Genomic DNA, 23,943 nt, shown 5'->3' with positions numbered 1-23,943 from the left:
AACATGCGTCAGAGGAGGTCGCTAGAGATATTAAAAGACTATGGTATAAGTGTTCTGTATAATCCGGGCAAGGCCAATATAGTGGCTAATGCTCTTAGTAGGATATTTATGGGTAGTGCTGCTCACGTGAAGGATGGTAAGAAGAAGCTAGTTCAGAAAGTTCATCAGCTTACCCGACTAGGTGTCGGCTTAGTCGATTCAGCAGAGGGTAGTGTGTGGGTACAGAATAGTTCAAAATCATCTCTGGTATCTGAAGTGAAGGAAAAGCAAAACAGGGATTCCAGTCTAGTCAAGTTGAAAGAGTCAGTCAGAGATCAGAAAGTAAAGGTTTTCTCCCAAGGGGAAGATGGTGTGTTGCGTTGCCAGAGTCATGTATAGATGACTTAAGGCAGCGGATTCTTTCATAAGCGCATAGTACACGCTACTCGATTCATCCAGGGGCAACCAAGATATACCGCGACTTGCGAAAAGTCTATTGGTGGAGTGGGATGAAGAGAGACGTTGCAGAGTTTGTAGCTAAATATGTCATCACCTCATCAAATAGAAAAATAATTACAAATAGTTAATAACTGAATCATATGAATGAAATTCAGCGTCTTTTATTCTCAGACAAAACCAAAAATATTTAGAAACTATTATAGCAATCATGCCATTTTAGAATTGTGATGCCAAATAGACTAACCCTAAATAGAAGAGAAATCAAAGAGGAAAAAAAATATATGAGGATTTCATGAATTTAATCTATTCAACTAAGAGAGGATTTCATGAATTTAATTTATTCAACTATGAGAATCAAACTCATTAATATTTAATTATCTCTAAGAAGATATGGAAGTAATCCTTATTCATTTTTCAAATGAAAACAAGATAAATTCAATTGAGTGAGAGTTTTAAATAGTAAGTCTGATTAAATTTTTAATTAAAACAAAGTACAAAAATTTTTGTTTTAACAACAAAGCAAGTCTCAACTTCTCAAAAAACAAAATGGAAGAAGAAGAAAGTTATCACCTTTAATGAAAAATAAAATAAAGCAACTAACCTTGACAAATTTTATTTTTCTTTATGCTTAGCTCAAGGAAAATGACAAAGTTACCTTTGGTCATCAAAGGTACCATGTCTGTTGTTTCCTCCATTGGCATAGGAACTCTCGTCAACAACCCGCCAAACAGGCCTCTACCCCTCCAGCGGTGGTGGTGGTGGATCCTGTGACGACACTGGCAGAGCTTGCCATGGTTGCGATGGTGGTGTCTGAAACCACCATGTCTGCATTGACGGTGGTGGAGGCTGCCATATCTGAGACATTAGTGGGGGAGGCTGCCATGGTTGGGGCTGGACGTATGACGAGGGATGAATCACATGATCAGTTGTTCTTTCTGTCGTCGCAGCATCGCTTCTGCTTCATTTCCACTAATTGCTGAGAGTTTTCCATGGTGATTTTGTAGGAAGGGGTGATATTTTCTAAATTAACATAGAGAGAGAGAGAAATGGACGATGAAAAGAAGAGAAACGAAAGAAGAGAAAAAGATAAATAGACGAAGAGCTCTCTTACTTAAGACTCACTGTTCCTATCTAATTTATCTTACCTGTTTTTATTAGCAAAGATGAGGTTGTGGGGTTCGAAATCGGTGGATTTGATTTTATTATTTGATCGGAGAGGATCGTATGAAATGAGATGACTCCACATTTTATGTAGGTCCTCTTTGATCAAAATAATGAACTTAAGTACGTTAATGATGTGGAACCAACTCTCCTTTTTCTTCGGTAATAAAAATAAAGTTGACAATGAATGTCATTTTAATTTCGTCCAAGTTCTTGTTTGAATTAATGACACATGACATAAGTTATATTTAACGACTAAATTTAATTGACCAAAATAATTCCATGATATATTTAGTTTCAAATATTATTGTAATCCAATAGTTTTATCACTATATTATCTTATTCGTAAATATATGAAAGAACAATCTCTATTCCCACTTTTTTTTTTCTTAAGCAAGATTTATATTTTAATTTCTTTTAAATTAATTTTCATATTGCATTTTTTAGAACTTTCTCTATAACATTATCCATTTCACAGATGATGATAGTTCAATATTTTTATAATTAGGTTTCTTTTCTAAAAAAGAAAAATACAAGGTTTTTTTATTATTGAATTGTCGATTGGATAATGATTTAAGTTATTTTCTTAACGAGTGAAAATTTGTATTTTTATTTTTTTAAAAAGGCATCAAATTATAAAAATATTAAACTATCATCATCTTTGCAATAGCTAATGTTATAAAGAAAGTTCCAGAAAAATGCAATAAGAAGATTAATTAAAAAGAAATTAAAAAATAAATTTTGCTTATGAAAAAAAAAGTGGAAAGAGAGATTGCTCTTTCATATATTTATGAAAGAGATAATATATTGATAAGACTATTGGATTACACTAATTTTTGGAATCAAAATCATGACTTTATTTTGGGCAATTAAATCTTTAACTTATATAATATGTTATTAACCTAAACAAAAATTTAAAGAAAATTAAGAGGACACTTATCATCAACTTTATTTTTACTATTGAAGGAAAAGGGGAGTGAGTTTCACATTATTAACGGAGTTAAGTCCATTATTTTGATCGAAGAGGACACACATGAAATGTGACATCGATTGAAATGTGTGACCATTTTATCTAAAAGTTAAAATTGTTTTTATTATTTAATTATATTGTAAACATGCCCTCTCACGTGTGAGCCTGATTTTTTTTCATATAGCCCAAGCATGGGAAATTTTTTTTTAATAATAGGTGGCGATGAGTTTCGATCCTAGGACCTCTAACTGCTCTGATACTATGTTGAAGTGCGTGATCATCTCATCTAAAAACTTAAGTTGTTAGAGATAATTTATTTTTATTATTTCATTATGTTCTTCACAACGTCATTTCATTTCATACAATCCTATTCGATGAAATAATGAACTCAAGTCTACCGTTTCAAGACCTGACTGCCTTATTCTCTGGTAATAAAAACTCCCTCCGTTTGATTTTACTTAACATAATTTGACTTGGCACACTTATTAAGAAAAATAATTAACAACTTGATTATTTTATCATACTACCCCTATTAAATGATATTTACATTGTGTTTTGAAATTAATTTGGAAAAAAAACAGTTAATATTAAGAATAAAATAGGAAAAAAAAAAAGAAGTATTTGTTTGATATGTCCAGCCTCAAGCATGATAGTCTCCACCACCAACATCGCATGTGTGGAAGCCTCATCCCTCAACGTCGGATGTGTGGCAGCCTCCGTTATCATCATATGCGTGGCAGTTTTCGCCAACACCGTTGCAGGGGTGGAAGTCTGTTTGGTGGGTTGTTGAGGACAGCAGGATTTTTACTAAGGGGGTTTATTAGTGAACATACGAACTAATCGAAGGGGTTCAATATTTACTATATATACATAAAAAATAATTTTAACTATGTATATATAGCATAATTTTCCGACGAAGGGAGTTCGAATGATCCCCTACTTGAAGGGTAGCTCCGCCCCTGATTGAGGATACTTTATATGCCAGTGGATGCCAGTGGAGGACAGGGTAGCTTTGATGACAAAAGGTAAATTTGTCATTTTCCTTAAGTTAGGTTAAAAAATAAAATGTCTCAAGCCTATTTGCTTTGTTTCATTTTCGTTAAAGTTGATAACTTTTTCTTCTTCTTCTTTTTCTGAGAAGTTGAAACTTGTTAAAACTTTAATGTTTGTACTTTGTTTTAATTAAAAGCTTAATCAGACTTACTTAAAACTTTCATTCAACTGAATTTATCTTATTTTCACTTGAAAAATAAATTAGGATTACTTCATGTCTTCCTAAAGATAATTAATTATTAGTCAGTTTAATTCTCATAGTTGAATAAATTTAATTTATGAAATCCTCCTATATCTTTTTCCTCTTTGATCCCTCTTCTTTTTAGGGTTAGTCTATTTGACATTACAGTTCTTAAATGACATAATTGCAGTTAAAGACACTACACTAAATTCCATCCATATGATTCAATTAACTATTTATAATTATTTTTCTATTTAATTTTGATTGGTGCAGTTAAAAATCATGTTCGTTGATGTGGAAGCATTGTAACCTACAAGTCTTGTCAAATGTGAATGTACTTTATTATTGCTCCTGGCCATGAATATTGGCTTAACTGTGATTGGTAATGACTTTGAATTATTTAGTCGTTGTCTTTATATATGTGTAGTTTATCACAATAATGGAGTTTTTGGGTTTCTATATTGTAATAAACTTATGTTACTTCTTGCGTAACTGCATGTATTAGCCTTGTGTAATACTAGTACTTTATTTGATACACTTTTTCATCCTATGAATAACTAATTTTTGTATTAGTTATACATTCTATTGTATATTAAGGTATGTATTATACTACCGATTTTCCATATATTAATAATATAAAAACTTCTTGGTGAATTACAAAATTACCCCTTAAATCATTGTCTCTTTCTTTTCTGTGCACTTTGCCATGGAAAAGTAACAATGATTTTCTTTATTATTCAAACAATAGTTGCTTTTTCCATCAAAATGTTGTGCTTTATTATTTTTTTTCTATTGTTTTTACACATAAGAAAACAAGCTAGGTTTGCTTCATCCTCTAGATGCTTATTAATGAAAATGGTTACATCGACGAAATTAAAAATAATACACTTTCCCCATACATCTAAATCCAAGAAGGCACCTGCAAGGCTGCAGTGCGATAACAACTCGAACAACACATAGTTAATAAAATCCAGAACTAAAACAAGAAAAAAAAAAAAGAAAAAAAAAGGTCCAATCGTTTTTTAAGTTTTTGTCGATTAATATTTACAGTTTAATTTATAGTCAAATCGTTTGGTTTAATCTAAACCCCAAATTCAAGCAAGTAATTTTCAAGTGCTACTAAGCAGTTAACACACTTGAACTCGATGTGAAAATCAGAAATACTCCTTCACTTTGGAGTCTTGCATCTGCATATATGCATTTGTTAATTGTTAGAATGTTCTAAGTCTTAACTTCACATTCTTAGAATGTAAACACCTTTAATTCTTAGATTTCTTTCTTATTCTGAAATTCCTTGATTTCTTTCTTTCTTTGGCATGCAGCATATGTAAAACATATTGTTTACTTAACCAAGAAACATAGATAAATAGAGATAGGAAACAGTTTCGACATCCCTTTTTGCATCTTATATATATATACACTGAAAACCAAAGAGAATGTTCAAAGTCTCAATTTCTAAAAAGAAAAAAAACATGTGCATTTCAAATTCAAAAACTATAGGCAAGTAACTAGAATTGAACTACTTAAAAGACTTGCAAGCAAAAGAAAAAAAAAATCCTACATGTAATTGATCTCGGTGGAGTCGGTAATATAATGAGCCCGCATGTAAAGGTGGTTGATTTATGGGCTAGCACTATGCAGAATGCAGCAATATAAGAACAAAAAATAAGAAATCATTTGGACTATGGCAAAACGGAATACTTTATATGCAGAAAGTGATTTGAAATCCGTGTAGTGCACCTTCTCAATTATAAACTGAAAAAGTAAAGCAATTATATTAAGATATAAACTTGAAAATACAGTATGAGTCGAATTGTTTTTTTTCACAGGATAGCTCTTTCTTGATCAGATATATCTAAAGAAGTACCAACAATCAAGGCCAAACATTTACTTGGAGCTAAAACTACTGAAAGAACAAAACTTACTTGATCACGGACTAGAAGCCTTCAGCAGCAACCGGGCTTGTTTCTCTCTTGGCTTCAATGATACTGGCTTCCGCCTTCTCCTCCTCCTTTTTAAATATGTCACTATGGGTTGTTCGACAACACTCGTGGAATCTTTGGGAGTCTCTTCGCCCTTTGTCACAATGCTATCACCAACCACATATGACTACTCCTTTGCTTTCACCACATGTCCTTTCAAAATTTGAAGTATCTGCAACTTTTCACTGAGCCCCCATTTAGGCATCTATAATGACTTCAAGAAGTTCCATGGGCAGGACTGCAAGATCCAACTCCCAGCAACCAGTGGGAGCATTTGGAGCTTCTCGGCCTCTGAGAAAATATGAAGGGACCTGATGAGGGAAGCGAAACATCTCTTCTGATAGAATATGGAGAAGATATTTAGGGTCCAAATGCCGAAGAAATGCTGGTGAAGACAGCTACTTTGACTAAGGGAGCAACTGTGACACCTTTCATCTCAGTGTAGTCGCCAAGCGCTTCCACCATATCATAGCTGTGTGTAGCATGTCATCCGGAGTTAGCTCATTCCATTTAGGAGACCAATGCCTATATAGAGCCCAAACATCTCCCTTTCTTGGAAAAAAATTGGATAACCCCTCTAGGTCCTTTCACCCACTAGACCAGCCGAAGTGTTTTATTGATTTCACACTTGCCTATCCTGAAATCTCCACTGGTCTTGAGGAATCCACAACCAACCCTATTAATTGGGCCTACTCTCAGAGTCGTTTTTGCGGTTCAACCAGCTCAATTACACTTTGAATGGCTTTCTAGATATAAGCACAATAGCACGGCATGCCATCAACACCATCATAAGCAACCCAGACCTGATTATCATCACCATTCTATCCTGGTCAAAATTATGAAAGTTTGGATTAGGAACGGTCATTGATTTAGCTTCTGATTCTTAATCAACAGGAGCACTGAAGACAGGCAAATTTTCCTGCTCACATAATATTTTGGAATTCATCACAACATCAAGAGCAGTTTTATCCTTTCTCGGATTGTTTTTGATAATTTGCACTGAAGACAGGCAAATTTTCCTGCTCATATAATATTTTGGAATTCATCACAACATCAAGAGCAGTTTTATCCTTTCTCGGATTGTTTTTGATAATTTGCACTTCGTTTCCTTCTTAGATGAAGTTTGAGAAGCAGCAGTTTTGCTCCATTCTTTAAGCTTCTTGCTGATCTCCATCCTAGCTTTTTCACCAGCATATTCCAAATTTCTAAATTGGATAACTCCTGTGAAATCCTAGGCTTGTTACTCCCACAATGGCAACCATCTGCTCTCAAAACATCATTCTCAATTCTACCTTTTGCACAAAATTTATTTACTGATTTCAACTCACCTATCCAGTCTTTTTTTTATTAGCCTATCAGATTTTGAACAGGTGGAAACTGAATAGAAAAAAAACTGCATCAGTTTTCATGAACGAATTGCTTTTCTTCAGAAAAGTCTCCTGGTTCAGTGCACTCATAGTTGCTTCTGCATGAGCTCTTCAAGATTCCACCAGCTGGCTGGCCTAGTTGTGCAACTTCCCTAGTTGTAGTGGCAAAGAGCTGTGCACCATTTGCATATCTTTTTTTAAAAACTTGATCCCGTTTATAGACCAAACATTCACCAGGATCAAGTTTTTAAGAAGAGGGATGCAAATGGTGCAGCTTGCCTAGTTGTAGGTGCTCAAATCCTTCGCTAGACTGAGCTGACAGTGGTTGTTAGCTGATTTGTACTGCTTGTTCAGGTGATTAGTATTCAGTTAGTTACCCTAAAAACATCAAACTCACGGGCTATCTACTTATCACCCCCCCTCCCTACCCCACTTCATCCCCACCCTCCTTAGTAACCGAAATGCACCTACAGCAATAAGCAAACAAAATAAGTTGGCAGACACAGAGGACATAGTCACATAGCAAATAAAAACAAGTGAGAGTAAGTGATAACACACAAAGTTAGTCGAAGGTAAATGTGTCCAAGAATTCCATCTGGGACAATAACATCTACACAAAAAGAACAAGGCAATGCATTTTTTTCCAGCATAGATAATTAGCAAAATCAGGCCTAGATGATAATATGAATCAAAAGGGATCAAGATTTGGTCGAGGACCTTCAAAGAGTGGTTCCTCGATCAACTAGTACACTTAACAACATAACGACACTGAAAAGAGTGCCGAGAAAATCTCTTGCTGGCAGAGCCAAGCAATTATCTAGCAAAGATAAAACCATAGTCATGAGCACCTGAGACAGGGCACTGATAAAACTTGCATCACCATCCACAATGCTAAACTGCACGGGTTCTAATTGACAAAAAGTTCAAACCAGAAAAGCATTAGAAAAGGTCCATGCCAGAAGGAAATTGGTATATGATCAAGGACATATAGCGGATAACGAATTGTTACTAGCTGAGTTCCTAAAGCTCCAGACCGATTTCATGAGACCTGAAAGCAATGCAACAAGCGGTCACAAGGTGAAGATGAGATGGATGTAGCAACCTAGTTGATCAATAAATATCATGTCCCCATATATGGGTATACACGTGACAGGTACCCAATGTCATTGACAAGCATCAAGCGGATCACTATGACCATATACCCCTTTCATGAACTATATGATAAGATAATTCTTTATAACATTTAAAGTCCTCTTGATAAAATGAACAAAAGATTCTGAACTTTAAAACTGAATATGTTTAACACAAGACCATAGCGGTAATGGCAATGAAGTCTTACATACAAACTAGATCTCCCACAATATATGTCATGGAACCTCTAACGATATACATAAGAATGGACAACTATAAAGTAGCTTTCATGATGAAGATGGGGAGCTCACCATAAGTGATGAAATAGGAGCGGAGGAACCCAACTCAGTCTTGCCACCACCAAAAGCAAGGGTATTTGTAATGTCACATAATGAACACAAAAAGAAGACCAAAGACAATATCAATAATTGTACCCCATAACTATCATCGACTCCTTCCAATAAGGTTGGAACGATAATTTAGGGATACATAAAATACATGATATATGATAACTGTGACATTTCATAAAATCAATAATGAAAAGAAATAAGCATATTCATGTGATATGTAAGGCATTTCAGAATATTAAATCATTTCTACATACATCTTTCGATAAATTGCACTCCCTCTGTCCCAAAAAGAATGTCACCTTTCCTTATTTGGTAACTATTTAAAGGCATAATTCCTCTTTTACCCTAATTGATTCCACTTAATTTTAAAGATAGTACTCCTTTTCTTTTTACTTTCTGAAAACGACAATTTGGTAAACTTCACAAAGTCTTTACTTATTTCTAAACTCTGCCGGGTAGGGACTAACACAATTCCTTGCCATTTTAATAAACTGTTCAACAGGGAGTTCCAATACCCAATAACTGCATGTTGACCATCCCCCAGACAACCTGCATGTCTCACCCAAAGGACATTGACCATAGTGACCATCGCCTGGTCTTGAGGCTGCCTCACCCGATATTTCCGGATAATTGATGATAGAGCTAGCATAGTAAGTTGTCACTATGGACAATATATGATACACACAAGTGATAATTTCTTTAAACTGCTTCCCACAGGTTTCATAAACATTTTCAATAGTTGGATGTTAAGGCCCATAGCTCAATTCCATACTTTGAAACCAATAAAGTTCCTTTGTCTTCAATAAAACAATAACTTCTGAAAACATTTTGATAAGTTTGGAAATCAAAAGACAATGAGTTTCAACATTTCCTGCAACCATTTGATTCAAACCAAGAGGAAAAAATTGGTTTAAAGTGCTTTGATCGGATAAATGTCATAAAATGACTAATAATGTAAGCATACATGATACCATAGGATAGCAAAAAATATTTTATAATGTTAAAAGCATGGATGGTAAGGTTTAATACTCCAGCAAATCCAAATAAACATTAAAGCAAACTTTAGCGAACTTTAGAATTAATGGAACTCGTCAATTAATCCTTAAGGGAAGGAACATCTTAACTTACCTCACTTAGCTTTCCAAACAAGCTCAAAACTGCGCAATGAGTCCAATTCAACTCAATCTACACAATTACAGCCAATTTCCATTAATTCCTGTTCAGGGGAATCAAGTTCAACTCAATTCAAATCCATACAGTGGCTACAAGCTTCCATTCGATCCAAATTTTCATTCCTTAGATAAATTGGGTTTAGGAATTCAATAAATAGTACTCTTGAGCTCATCAGAATAATTATTTAACTCATATCCTGGCTGTAATTAACTATTCAGTATTTTCTTCCCAAATGCTACTATTTCAAGAGTTTGCTTAATCCACACTTGACATGGTGTTTCAACTTCTAAATACCTTCACAATACTCATATCCTCATCATAGTTGAAGAAGAAGACTAGAAATTACCTTTTGAAGAAACTCTAGATATTCTTCCTCGTAGGTGTTCTTGAGCAATTCTAGAAAAATATATGAAACCCAAAGTATTTGGATGTTAATACTTGTACTAAGGGAATGAAATATACTCAGAATCACCATCTATACTCACCCGCATTTCACAACTGAAGTGCTTCAACTGTGTGGAGAGTACAACAACTTCTGTTTGTTGCTTAGCAAGAGACCATATTGAGTACTGCTTTTCCCCCAAAATGACAAAAAAGATGTTTGTTTCTATTCCCTTTTTAAAGACTCTCCAAAAGACCTCTACAATTGTGTTTATACCAATATTTTACTAAACTTGTCCCATTGTTCCACTCCTTAACACTTTTATAGCCTTCTAATCACTTCATTAATCACGTAAGTAAAATAATTTGGCTTATAAATTTACAGGACTTTACAACAGCATAACAACTCTTAGACCCCCAATAATACCGTGTCATCTGTGCTAGCATATATCATTTGCATATCGAATCCAACCTCAAGCTGACAAGCTATAACATAACCTGAAATTAACAAAAGGTAAGCTTCTCAGACTCATTAATTAGATGATCACATATTGTAAATAAACAAATATCCAATCCTTGTTCCACAGCCAAATATGTCTCGAAAACCGACAAACAAGGGAAAGAGTCAAAGTAGCAGCGCCAACAGATCAGAGCATCCCAGTTTAACATTATTACTCCTTCAGGATCCGAGCATCACCGACGGATCAGATCAGCCCAATTTAACATTATTACTCGTGCAGGGTCCTTCCCCGGACACCGCGCATGGTGGTAGCATTAATGCACCGGGCTGCCCTTTTTACTCCTGCAGGGTCCGAATCCCAGTAACTAGTGGGAGCATTTGGAGCTTCTTGGCCTGTGAGCAAATATGAAGGGACCTGATAAGAGAAACGAAACATCTCTTCCCTTGGAATATGGAAAAGATAATTAGGGTCCAGATGTCGACGGAATACTGACATGAAGTCAGCTACTTCAACTAATGGAGCAACTGTTAAACCTTAGTTCTCAATGAGTCGCCAAGCACTTCAACCCATATCATAGTTGTGTATCATATCACCCGGACTTGTTTTATGATATTTAGGAGATCAATGCCGAGCCCAAACATCCCCCTTTCTGGGGAAAATTTGGATAACACATCTAGCCCCTTTCATCCACTCGACCTTATGGGAGAAGGAATTGAGCGTCTTAAATACTATGGAGAAGAACTGTCTTTGACTCTTCAAACCCTGGAAAACAGACAGTACAAAAATCCAGGTCACAAAAACTACAAACTGAAAATAATACCGCTAAAGAAAAAACAATATTATAAATAAAAAGTAATGACTTTAAAAAAAAAAAAAAAAAAAAAAAAAAAAGCAAGCCAGGTGAGTGCGAAACTACAGGTTTGATTACAATTTTCATGGATATCATGAATTAATTTCCTCGAACACCAGAAATGCACAAACAATAACCCATGAAAGATTCTGAACTTTACTAAAACTAATTAGCAATAAGACAAGGGTATTGCTGAATATTGTCTTTTGCAAAACCTCCTATACTGCTAAATGTTAAAGCTACTATCTCTTAACATTCCTTGCTAAATTTTCTTCTTAATATATTTTCTTCGGTCTTTAAATCACATCTTGAGCAAAGCTTTGAATTTCTGACTATAATTATACTTCCTTGAATAGATAGGAATTCATATCTGACTTCATCAGGATCTTGAAAATCTATTTCAGATTTAGCTAACTTTGACTTTCGTCCTAAAAGAACGCAAATAAATAAGGAAAAAAAGTGAGTGTTGAAATGTTAAAGCTACTATCTATTAACACTCCTTGCTAAATTTTCTTCTTAATGTTTTTTCTTCGGTCTTTTAAATCACATCCTGAGCAAAGCTTTGAATTTCTGACTATAATTATACTTCCTTGAATAGATAGGAATTCATATCTGACTTCATCATAATCTTTAAAATCTATTTCAGATTCAGCTAACTTTGACTTTCGTCCTAAACGAACGCAAATAAATAAGGGAAAAAGGTGTTAAAGATTTTGATTCTTGGTTTTTTGGTGACGATGCAAATATTAATTATTCTTTCAATAGATAGCCATATCCTACTTTACCCATAATATGTGGAAGTATCGACGTAATAGAGTCATTCGGTCTAAAATTCATATTTGACATCATAATATCTAAAATCGATATCAAATTTAGTTAACTTTGACTTTTGTCCTAAAATAACGCAAGAAAATAAGGAAAAAATTTAGTGTCGAAGATTTTGATTCTTGGTTTTCTCGTGAAGGGCTACTTCATATGAGGTAGTGGTATGGACTGTGTACACTTTAACACACCCCCACCCCCAACCCGACCCCACTTTGTAGGAATACACTGGGTATGTTATTGTTCTTGTTTTCTAGTGAAGGTGCAACTACCAATATTTAGATCACCATCTACTCACTACCTTTCATTTTTTAACATCAAATTGAAAATACTATTTATGAATTTTTGTCTTTTCCTCCTTTTTCAAGAATGAAGTCCTTAATTTTCATTTACCTTAACTTTTTCAACCAACATAGTGACAATGAAGTTAGCACTAGTGATGATTAAGAACCTGGTTTTGACTAGATACAAATTTTAATAAAAACAATCCATCTTACTTTCAAAACAAAGAAATTAAAAAATAAAGAAGACTTTTGAATCAAATAGTCTTAGACTAAAGATACATAAAATGTACCTTAATCTTGTGGTCTTAAGCATGTCATGGGAAAAGTTAGAATTAAAGAGTTGCCTAAAAAGGAAATAGCCATTCTTTTGGGGACAAAAATTAAAAAGGAAATTAAGACAAACAAATTGAAACGGAGTGAGTATTTTGTAGTTTTTCTTTTTCCTCAAAACGAATGAAGTCCTTAGTTCTCATTTACCTTTACTATTTCAACTAACATAGTGACATAAAGTTAGCACAGAGTTGATAATTAAGAATCAGGTGTACAGTTTTGGTATACAATTTTAATGACTGATATATGCTTGAGTCATGTTTTGCTACTGCTGAACAGAGGGTTGGGATATATACATTAACTACAATTTATCTTCATTTTTTTTTTTAAACTGGTAGAATTAACATCAACTGTAATTTTCCTTGCTAACTTTTGTTCTTTATATTTTCGTCGAACTTTTAAATCACATACTAAAAAAAGTTCCGAATTTCTGACAGTAATTATACTTCATTAAATAGATAGGAATTCATATTTACTGGGACGCCTATCAAAATCAGAAAAGATGGAAAAGGCTATCTGCGTCCAATTCAAACTTTCTTGCATTTTCCGATGTAGCTGGCACCATGTTAATATCTATAATCTATTTCAGATTTAGTTAACTTTAACTTTCTTACTAAAAGAATGCAAGTAAATAAGGAAAAGAATTTAGTGTTGAAGATTTTGATGCTTAGTTTTTGGTGAAGGTACAAACACTAATTATACTTCCTTGAATAGATAGCAATTCATATTTGACTTCGTTATAATATCTAAAATCTATTTCAGATTTAGTTCATTTTGACTTTTGTAATGAAAGAACGACTAAATAAGGGAAAAAATAGTAGTGAAGATATTGATTCTTGGTCTTTTGGTGAAAGTGCAAATAATAATATTCAGATCACCATCTACTAACTTCCTTTTCTATTTTTTGGATATAAAATTGAAAATACTAGTATTTATGATGTTTTTCTTTTTCATCCTTTTTTCAAGAATGAATTCCTTAGTTTTCACTTACCTTAAACTTTTTCAACTAACATAGTGACAATGAAGTTAGCACTAAGTTGATGATTAAGAATCTAGTATAAGGTTTAATGACGGATACATGGTTTAGCCATGTTTTGCTAGTACAAAGTTGGAATATATACATTAACTATAATATTCCTTGCTAAGTGTTATTTTTTTTTCTTCGGTCTTCTATAAATCACATCGTGAAATATTTTATGAATTTCTAACTGTAATTATACTTCCTTAAATAGATAGGAATTCATATTTGACTTTATCATAATATCTACAATCTATTTCAGATTTGCTGAACTTTGACTTTCTTACAAAAAGAATGCTAGTAAAAAAGGGAAAAAAATTATAGCTGAAGATCCGATTCTTGGTTTTTTCGTGAAGGTGCAAATACTAATATTCAGATCACTATCTACTAACTTCCTTTTCTATATTTTGAATATCAAATTGGAAATACTATATAAGATGTTTTTCCTTTTTCAAGAATGAAGTTCATAGTTTACATTTACCTTAACTTTTTCAACCGACATAGTGACAATGAAGTTAACCCTGAGTTGATGATTAAGAATCTGAAGTAAAGTTTTATTGACTGATATATGATTTAGCCATTTTGTTTCTACTTCTGAACAGAGAGTTGAATAACTCAATAGTTCCGCATTGAAAATTATAGGTCTAAGACTTCAATTCTGCAGAAAACAACATGAATTCTGATTTGTGTCATCTGATTAACCTAAGCTGGAATGAACATTGTTTTGTATCATAGTGAAAATCATCTTTTCACTTGTTATCTTTATCTGATCCTTTCAAGTCTATGTGATCACCTGACTAACAAAATATTTTCTTTTGCAAAACCTCCTACACTGTTTAAGCAGATAAGACTTGTAAGGAGAGAAGGAACGAATCCATTCTCCATTTCTTCAAACCCTCCGTTCGTTTTTAAGAAAACAATGATTGGTATAGTAACTTAACCATATAGCCCCTATTAATTGATGTTTAGTAATAAGTATTGGAAAATGAGTTGAAGAATAAGTAATTAATGCTAAGGTAAAACGTGGGAAAAAAATTGTCTTCTCTTGATTTGTCAAAAATGACAAGTAAAAATGGGAACCATAGAGGGAGTAATAATGTACCACAAAATAGTGATCATGACATATGATCAAGAATTACATATGACTGTAGGGGTGGCAAATAGGAGGGTTTGGGTAAAATTCTGGCGCATCAAAAGGGGTCAAAGTAATTACTGGGTCAAAAAACAACCCGCCCAAAAATGGGTCAAAAAACTGGGGAGGGGCGGAAGAAGGATTTCATAGCCCAATCTCTTCTCCCATCTTTTTAAACATATCATAGTTATAACAGGGAGAAAATTCATTAATGTTTTGCATTTAGGAAACTGGTAATATGTCTTAAGAGTGCACCCATGTTTATGATTCAATGATTTAGCTATATCAACGTAATTTAGTCGTGTAACAAATTAAACTAACTGTGTCATCCTAACTTTGCAAAAAAAATTGTGCTAATTTAGTTATGTTAGATTGCATAAATGATGATATTAATGGAATCTTAATTACCCTAGTCACCAAATTCCGCACCTACATCATTGACCGCTAGGCATACTAATCATCCCATAGCCAATAACCGTTCCATCCTACCACTATAGCAAGGAGCAATAGCCAAAACACTAATGGGCAGAAAGAGAGCTGATTAAAAGTAGCATAACACAATTTTTATGGACGATGTAAGATAAGTTAATTATAACACAAACCAGAACGCCATAAGCATCCTGATAGAATACACAGTTTATATTTCTGAGACGAGTCCTATTTTATTTTATTTTTTGGAAAAGAGATAGAATACACATTTTATACAGACAAAACGACTAAACAATTCACGTTATTACAGTTAAGCCAGTAGAAATAAGGTGCACAGTTTATACAAACAAAACGATTAAACAGTTCACGTTATTACAGTTAAGCCAATAGAAATAAGGTGCATACTGCATAGACATAACGATTAAACAGTTCACGTTATTACAGTTAAGCCAGTAGAAATAAGGTGCATAGACATTTCATAGGACCTGTAGCATTAGTAATTAATTGCCTGCATTGTGCCACTAAGATTTGATCAGCAGCGAACATGATCTTCAACTGCAGCAAGATCAAATAGAAAATTATTACAAATAATTAATAATTGAACCATAGGAATGAGAAATCAGCATCTTGTATACTCAAATAGAACCATATGAGGAAACTACAGCAAGCAAATACAAAATAGATAAATTAGTTGCTTAGTCTTGCAAGTACGACATTAAGAAACTACAGGCCATTCACAGACCAGGGGCGGATCTAGGAGCCTGGATGGGGCTTCTCAGAAACCCATTAACTTTCGTGCAGATCTAGTATATATAGAGAGAAATCTAGTAAATATATAAGAATTATAAGTTGCGAACCCATAAACAAAGTGTATTGTTGGTCTAGTGGAGTAGAGGGACTAGTAAAATTTTTATTGACCTATTGGTTGTGGGTTCAAATCTCCTTAGTTACTACTATTTGATTTTATTTTAATCTAACATGGGGAACTCACAAACTTTAAATCCTGAATCCGCCTAGGGACAACATATTTAACCATAAAAATCATGTCGTCTACAAACTAAGATGCCAACATAATACCAAACAAATCAAGACATGCCCCAAATGAGTGAAATGAAATGAATACAAGCTGATTAATGAACATGGATAACTCATTAATTATGAGCGGGATGGAATAAAAAGGAAATCGATAGAGGTTGTTACAATGATAAGTTCAACATCAAAGAAAGGAAGCACGGGATAGTGGCAAAGTCACCATTAACTAGCTAGACTATAAGCAATAGATATCAGATTTTCACATGCATTTCTTCTATCAAATAATGAAACACCGTACATGTACATGAATTTACAGAGCAATGAGAACAAGCATGGCACAATGCACATGACACACATCAGAAGATTAACACAAACCAGCCAAGTTTGCAAGGCTTAGGAATCATAATCAAGCTCCAAATGTGATGTTTGCTAAGATATTTGGCAACCTAAACTGCACTCACGTTTATGCTGCACACACATGATTTAGGCATTTGCAACTCAAAATATTTTTCCTAAACTAACATTTCTAAGCATAATGGTGTTAGAGCCAACATTCATCAGGTACCTACTAAATTAACATTTATAATCTACAATTAAGTAATCTACAGGGATGCATTGAACATAATAAATATTCCAAATAATTTAGTTGACAAACCACCTAAATAATTGTGTTCAATTGGGATCTCATTTATCAAAATCTATTAATAAAAGAGGCATTTATCGGACTACTTACTCCATGTTTCAAACTAGCACTAAAACTTTAAATCAGCTCTGCATTAACTAAGAATATGCGTTATACCTCCGCTCAATAAATCCTTGATATTCTTCAATTGTTCAGGAAAAACACTTTTAGGTCAACATCACAAACCCTCCTATATATCAGTCCTTGCGGTCCGAATCCCAAGTGAATAAATGTCAGTAATCATAATTACATGAAGTGAAAGATTGGTGGAAAAACAGATGAAAGCATTTTACTATTTTTATAAACCAGACTCATCAATAAAAAAGAATAGAAAAAAACAACAAAAAACAGTGGAACCCTAAATCTCTCTTCAGGGTAGGTTTTCTCAACCCTGCACTAAAAAGAAATAATAATAAAGCAATTACTGAAGAAGACCTAAAACAAGCATATAGGACCAAAATGGAGTAATTTTGATATCATCTACAAAGAAGAAAACTTGCTATGGCATATGGAAAAATGTACTGATCCTCCCTAAGCTGCCGAACTAAGAAAATCATCAGATTCATGCATGAACCTATGCCTTTGGCAGCATTTTGAAATTCTGTAGCCCATATCATGTTATCTTCTTTTGAGAATAAAGCCAGCAGAATTACATTGTAAACTGCCCGAGTCAGATCTATCTCTAGAAAGTGATTGATGAAAGTCTAAACTGTACATTCAACTACTATCTCCATGTTGCAAACTCAGTGAGAGAGTACAGAAAAGATTTGTTTTGTACAAGTTTAGAAGAGAATGCACAAAATTATACCAGTATTTTACTCAATTTTATGCAAGATTTCCCTAAATGCAAGAAGGCAAACATATAAAAAGCGAAAATGGAATTTAGCAATTCAACTTGAAAAATTATATTTTTTTTTTCTAACCCCAGCTTAACGAAATGACAAAGTTACCTGTGGCCATCAGGGTTACCTCCATCACCAGAGGGATTATCAGGATTATCCTCAACAGGCTGCCAAACCCACTGGCACTCTTGGGATGGTGGCGGCTGAGGCTGCCCCTCCTGAGATGATGATGGCTGAAGCTGCCACGCCTGGGAAGATGATGGCTGAAGCTGCCACGCCTGGGAGGATGATGGCAGAAGCTGCCATGCCTGGGACTGCGGTGGTGGAAGCTGCCACCCTTGCGAGGATGATGGCGACGGTAATGGCTGAGGCTGCCATGCCGCCGACGAGGATGGCCACGCCAGGGACTGTGGTGGCTGAGGTTGCCACGCCTGAGAGAATGATGGCGGAAGCTGCCACGCCTGAAACTGCGGTGGCGGAGGCTGCCACCACTGCAGTAATGGCTGAGGCTGCAACGCTGACGAGGATGATGGCCACGCCTGAGACTGTGGTGGCTGAGGCTGCCACACCTGCGGCAGTGATGGCGTAGGCTGCCATGACTGAGGCTGAAAATAAGCAGACGGATGAACCAAAGGCACAGAAGCCCTTCCCATTGTCACTTCAGATGGACCAGGCTGGCCCATTGGTGGATTATAGTCCGGAACACCGCTTGATGTGGAGCCCACAACGCCAGTAACAGTAGCAGCAGCAGTAGCTTCTCCCATGATCTCATCCGTAGGAACATGAGCAAGGAAATCAAAATGATCAGTCCGCCTAATGGCAGCAGCAACGTCATTTCCTTGTATACTGTAGCGATTGTTCTCATCTGCGTGAAACCATGAACGCAGGGTGAATTCCTGAATAAACAGTTCACACGCTTTTGAGAACAAAATGGGCACTTCCGCTGAAATCTTCTTGACATTCGGGGTATCTTTGGCAATTTTCCTAATTCGGGCAAGCGGAAGTTGGTGGTTCCTCAGATTAGTAGAATGCTCAATCTCGTGGCGCTTGAAGTGCCAAAACATTTCTAGCTGCTGTTTCTGAGCCAGTTGATGATTGTATGGGTACCCACCAACTGCCGCAGCCGCCACCGCCGCTGCATTCATCTCCACCATTGCATCCGCTGCCGCCTGTGCCGCCGCTGCCGCCTCTAAATCCTCAGACGTGAACTCCACCTCCACCGCAAAATCCTCCGCCATTAAATCCTCCTTTGGCACAGCATTCACCTCCACAGCCGTTAACTCCGCCTCCGCCGCTGCATCCTCAGCCATTAAATCCGCCTTTGCAGCTGCCTTCGCCTCCGTCGCCGCTGCATTGGCCTCCGGCGCCGACTGGTGAGGGTTAGTATTTTCCATTGGCGTTAGGAACGAGGTAAGGGATTTCGGTGGGCAATATTTATTTTAGAAGAAAAAGAGGGAAGTTGTAAGAAAAGAAGGCACAAAGTGAAACAAAAAAATAAAAAATAGAATTATTTTATAGGTGTTCATAATTTAAACAAGTTATAATTGTTGTATTAAGAAAAATAAAATTTGGTTTTTTTTTATTTTTTTAATTAAAATTTTATAATTTTAATATATTTTCTCTTATTAATTTAATATATAATTATTAATATTGGATAAAAAGTTTCACGTTAATTGAGGAATAGACTGATAATTTTTTTTATAAGAATTTGATAATCTCACCTCTAATTTTATAATTGAGTTAGACCCAAAATCTATTTTTTACTCTGGTATCAGAGCCTAAAAAGTCTATTCTTTATAATAATATTAATTAATTAAAAGTTATTTAACTATGATAACTATATACAATTCTCACTTTTTGAATTGCCTTTTTTCCGTGAATTCTTGATTCTTTTCTCTATTAAAAATTAGTTTATTTAGGAGTAAAGGTACATAAAATATTTGTATTTGACGGAGCGGGTTAACTCGAAAAGAAAATAATCTTTCTGTATAGATTTGGTAAATAAAGTCTCTTCTTCACATTAGTTTTTCATTTTGTTTAGTAACAATACTTAGGAAAATACATGAACTTTGACCGAATTTTCAATTGACTATACTGAATGTTGAGGGGGTCGTATTATCCATCTACACTTCTTTTTTTCGTATGTTAATGACATATATCTACTCACTTGGAAAAGTAATAGTAATTCACGCGCATTAAACGTTGAGAGTGTTACGCACACACACGCACACAGACCATATACACACACCACTCATTCTCACCGGAACACCGAAAAAACACACACACATGCACACGGACCAGAAAAACGCACACACACATGGACTGACCGAAAAACACACCCACACGCCGGAGAGGAAAAAGAAAGTCGATGGGAGGGAAGGGAGACCGGGTGAGAGAGGTCGGAGAAACGGTGAACGGAGGGAATTAAATCGGCGGATCTTGAGTTTTTCGACGAATATTTCATTAGAATTGGCCACTGCAGATCCAAAAATCTCCAAAACCCCTCTGTTTCTTCTTTATTTTGGGGCAGAATCTCGTCGGGAAAGTTGTTCCGAGGACTGGCAGGTAAAAAATGTTGAAAAGTGATGAAAATGGAGAAGAAAGAGCACATGCAATACACTTTCAGTCCCCAAAACTGGGTATAACGTTTCGGAAGACAATTAAATCCACTTTAAAAAAGTTTAGGTGGTTAATAGGATCCCCACAAAGTTTATCATGCTCAACTGAAAATCCAAACAAACTTCAAGTATTTTTTTGATTATTTTCCCTTTTGTTTATATTCCTCGTTGTTCCATCTCTCGTTGTTCACGTGGTGAGAGAACACGTATCCTATTCTTCATTGTAATATTATATTTCCCAGCTCCTCATGTTCTTGATGTTCACTCAATTTTACATGAAACTTGATACGAGGAGATTTTGATTTCAAAATGTTGGACCCAAATAGAAATAATTTAAATATAATTAATGAGCTAACAAGTTGTAACATAACCTGAAATTAACACTAAACTTCTCTGACTCATTAATTAGATGATCACACAGAAAGCATAGCCATCACCCCCACAATGAAATAATTGGACGCGATGAGACCACAGAGGGCACAACCATCATCCTTATCGTAGAACAATAATGTTTGTGCAAAACATAACAACTCAGATAGCGCATTATGCAGAGAGCATGCTAAAGGTAAAAGATTGAAAGAATTTTGTAAGATTTGAAGCGAAGACGTGGAATCAGGTTCAATCACCCAAAGACATCGTGTCACTACCTGAAAATCAAAATTATGAGACATTACAAAATAAAGTACCGAAATAGGTAAGAGTAGGAAACACGTTCATGATTGAACTAGGGATTCCACACGAGATCAAGTTGTTATGTATGATCATCAAGTAGATAATCACATGATTGGAACTCTCAAGACCTGAATTCATGCTCGGATCTCCCCTTCCGAAGGGGCAAGCTAGACCAGCTGAGTGAAATACAGCAAAATGGGTAAATCATAAACTATAAGGCAAGCGAAAAACATGATGGGCAATCCCAGAAGTAGGAAGAAATAGTGAACTAGAGGCTCGGTCCAGTTATGGATGCTGAAGTTCGCACAACCTAATCAACCAAAAAATCATCAGACGTAAAGAGACTAAAGATAGAAACGTCCTTTCCTAGACGCCGACAAGATTTGACCATAATAGAAGCATACTTACCAATCTGAGATTCGCAGATCTCTTTATTAAGCCATAAAATTATTACATAAAGAGACCACAGAGAGAATGAATCACCTGAAAGAACGGTGCCGGTATAACCAAAGACAAACTGCAGTAATTAATTTCATTATACCCATGTTCACTTTATTCATCAAAAATCAAGACATGATACACAACAGAAAGACTAGAAGTAGGAACCGCATTATAGCATCTGTCTTCAACAACTACAACGTCGTGATTGGTAAAAGCTCATATGAACTTGAAGAACTTCCGAAGGAAAATAAAGCAACACGTACGATTGGAAGAAGAAACTCTCAAGTACCCAATTGGAATAACTTCAATGGACATAGTTTTGGGGAAGCGCCAATTAATATGGAACTTCTGGACTCACTGAAAGGTTCCATGAGCAACTGCATTCAAAATCTGACAACCCACCATGCATCCGTAACTAGTAACAACTCAGACCATACATGGGAAAGAACCCCCATAGGAGAGAGCAATACTAAGATCAATAGAACATTGGTAGATATTTTTTGAAAAAAATAGAAGTGAAGATGAAGCATCATATCCGAATCTGTGCTCCAGTGTGTTGCTCAAATTTCCAGAACGCATAGCTTTCCCAAATCATAACAAGAGAACATATGAAGTAAACGTACCTAAAGGACCCCAAAAAGAACTCTAAATGCAATCAAACTATGCTAAATTTCCTGCCTTCACCAATCATATGTACAATTATCACGCAGAATAGAAATAATCACACGACTAAACCTCTCGCCGAAAGTAACACTTAATAACTTTTCAACACCTAAACTCATGCTTGAGTAACCAAATGATCCACTAAAACAATTGCAAATGGGTAAGCTATATCCAACAAGAGGAGGAAAGTTCACATCACGTCCACCAAGAAGGAAGACAAAAGAAAACAGACTTGACTTGCTTCACTCTCCAGATGCTTATTAATGAAAATGTGTACTCCATCAAAAATAAAAATAATACTCACTTTATCCATCCATCTCATTTCAAGATGGCACCTGCCAGGATGCAATGGCATAACAACTCGAACCGCACCTAGTTAAGAAATTTAGGGCTAGAACAAGAAAAAAAATCAGGTCCAAGCCAATCCCTCAACAGCTTTAATAGAACTTTCCAAGAGAGTGCAGCACTGCAAATTACAACAAGATACTGGATGACTTGAAAATATCCAAGATGTCCAAATTCTCACCTATGGAAACTCCTTGAAATAAAAATCATATACGTGATCAAGTTGTGCCAAAACAAGAAAAATATATTCTAAGAACCTAGATGCATCATTGAATCTCCCGATCCAGATGAATCCACTGATTGTTAGCATAAAAGAACAGTTGAAATTTTAATAAAATAATATGCTCAAACAAGTCAGACTACAATTTAATAGGTAGGATCAATATTCTTTAATATCATTCATGTATCATGCGGACCAAAATTTAAAGCTTCTAAGAAATATCTTTGAACATGAAACTCTTTTGCATCTTATATATATAGGGGAATTAGATGCCTTCAAAAGCTTCTTCTTGGACCCCTCTTATTTCTCATCATCTCTCTTTCCATTTTAAATGTTTTTCAGTTCACAATGAAATGAAAGGGGTTCCTCTTGCAAGAAGTATGTTTCAAGACCTGATATTTTTTACTTTGAATTTTGTAAGCTAGTTTACACTGAAGACCAAATAAAATGTTCAAAATCTCAACTTCTAAAATGAAAAGAAATCATAGGACCATATAGCTTACTATTATACCCAAAAATATAAAAGCAGGAACAACAGAACTTTCATAAGCTGATAAAAACATGATAAAAGTTTTTCAAAAGAACCTTATATTTTTGTGTTTCATCATGTTCCTTTATAATAACTTTATCTATATGCCAGCCTTCGTGTATCCGTTATGCAGACGAATGCTGTGAATTATATATGCGCACATAATACACATGCTCATGATAAGTATATAGATTTCTTTCTGAATTAAATAATTCATTAATTGCTTTTCACACAATATTTGTGTTAACTGTACTTCATGGCTTAGCATTCAGAGAAGGAGAAAAAATGGGTCAATTAAAAAAGCAAGTCGATGGTGAATAACTCCTAAATTATTACTTGAATTAATGGAGTTGCAATGACACTTTGATTTAATACTCAAGTCTTTA

At 35.0% G+C, this 23,943-nt stretch overlaps 1 protein-coding gene across 24 annotated transcripts; it reads right to left on the bottom strand.

The window, feature by feature from the left end:
• Positions 1–4,798: 4,798 nt before the first annotated feature.
• Positions 4,799–19,545, bottom strand: LOC107862729 (nuclear transcription factor Y subunit gamma). 24 transcript variants are annotated; one of them, XR_007053771.1, is made up of 8 exons: positions 18,178–19,545; positions 17,345–17,430; positions 15,999–16,068; positions 10,292–11,410; positions 10,153–10,202; positions 9,762–9,818; positions 8,162–8,200; positions 5,552–8,059 (listed from the first exon to the last, which is right to left on the bottom strand). XR_007053771.1 is itself a non-coding variant. In XM_047409643.1 (2 exons), the coding sequence occupies exons 1-2, from the start codon at positions 19,461–19,463 to the stop codon at positions 16,065–16,067; spliced, it is 1,290 nt and encodes a 429-aa protein (XP_047265599.1). In that variant the 5' UTR covers positions 19,464–19,545; the 3' UTR covers positions 14,096–16,064. The 24 variants fall into 24 exon arrangements, 1 of the variants encoding a protein (XP_047265599.1); XR_007053770.1 differs by lacking the exon at positions 8,162–8,200 and having other exon boundaries at positions 5,552–6,611; positions 8,001–8,059; XR_007053774.1 differs by having other exon boundaries at positions 5,552–6,611; positions 8,001–8,059; positions 8,595–11,410.
• Positions 19,546–23,943: the final 4,398 nt, after the last annotated feature.

Source organism: Capsicum annuum, chromosome 3, assembly GCF_002878395.1.
Source record: "Capsicum annuum cultivar UCD-10X-F1 chromosome 3, UCD10Xv1.1, whole genome shotgun sequence".
Taxonomy (NCBI): domain Eukaryota; kingdom Viridiplantae; phylum Streptophyta; class Magnoliopsida; order Solanales; family Solanaceae; genus Capsicum; species Capsicum annuum.
This window is presented reverse-complemented; position numbering and strand designations above follow the sequence as displayed.

What these genes read in the sequence shown, in the direction of transcription:
- LOC107862729 (XM_047409643.1), bottom strand. Translation starts at nt 19,463, where the DNA reads ATGGAAAATACTAACCCTCACCAGTCGGCGCCGGAGGCCAATGCAGCG.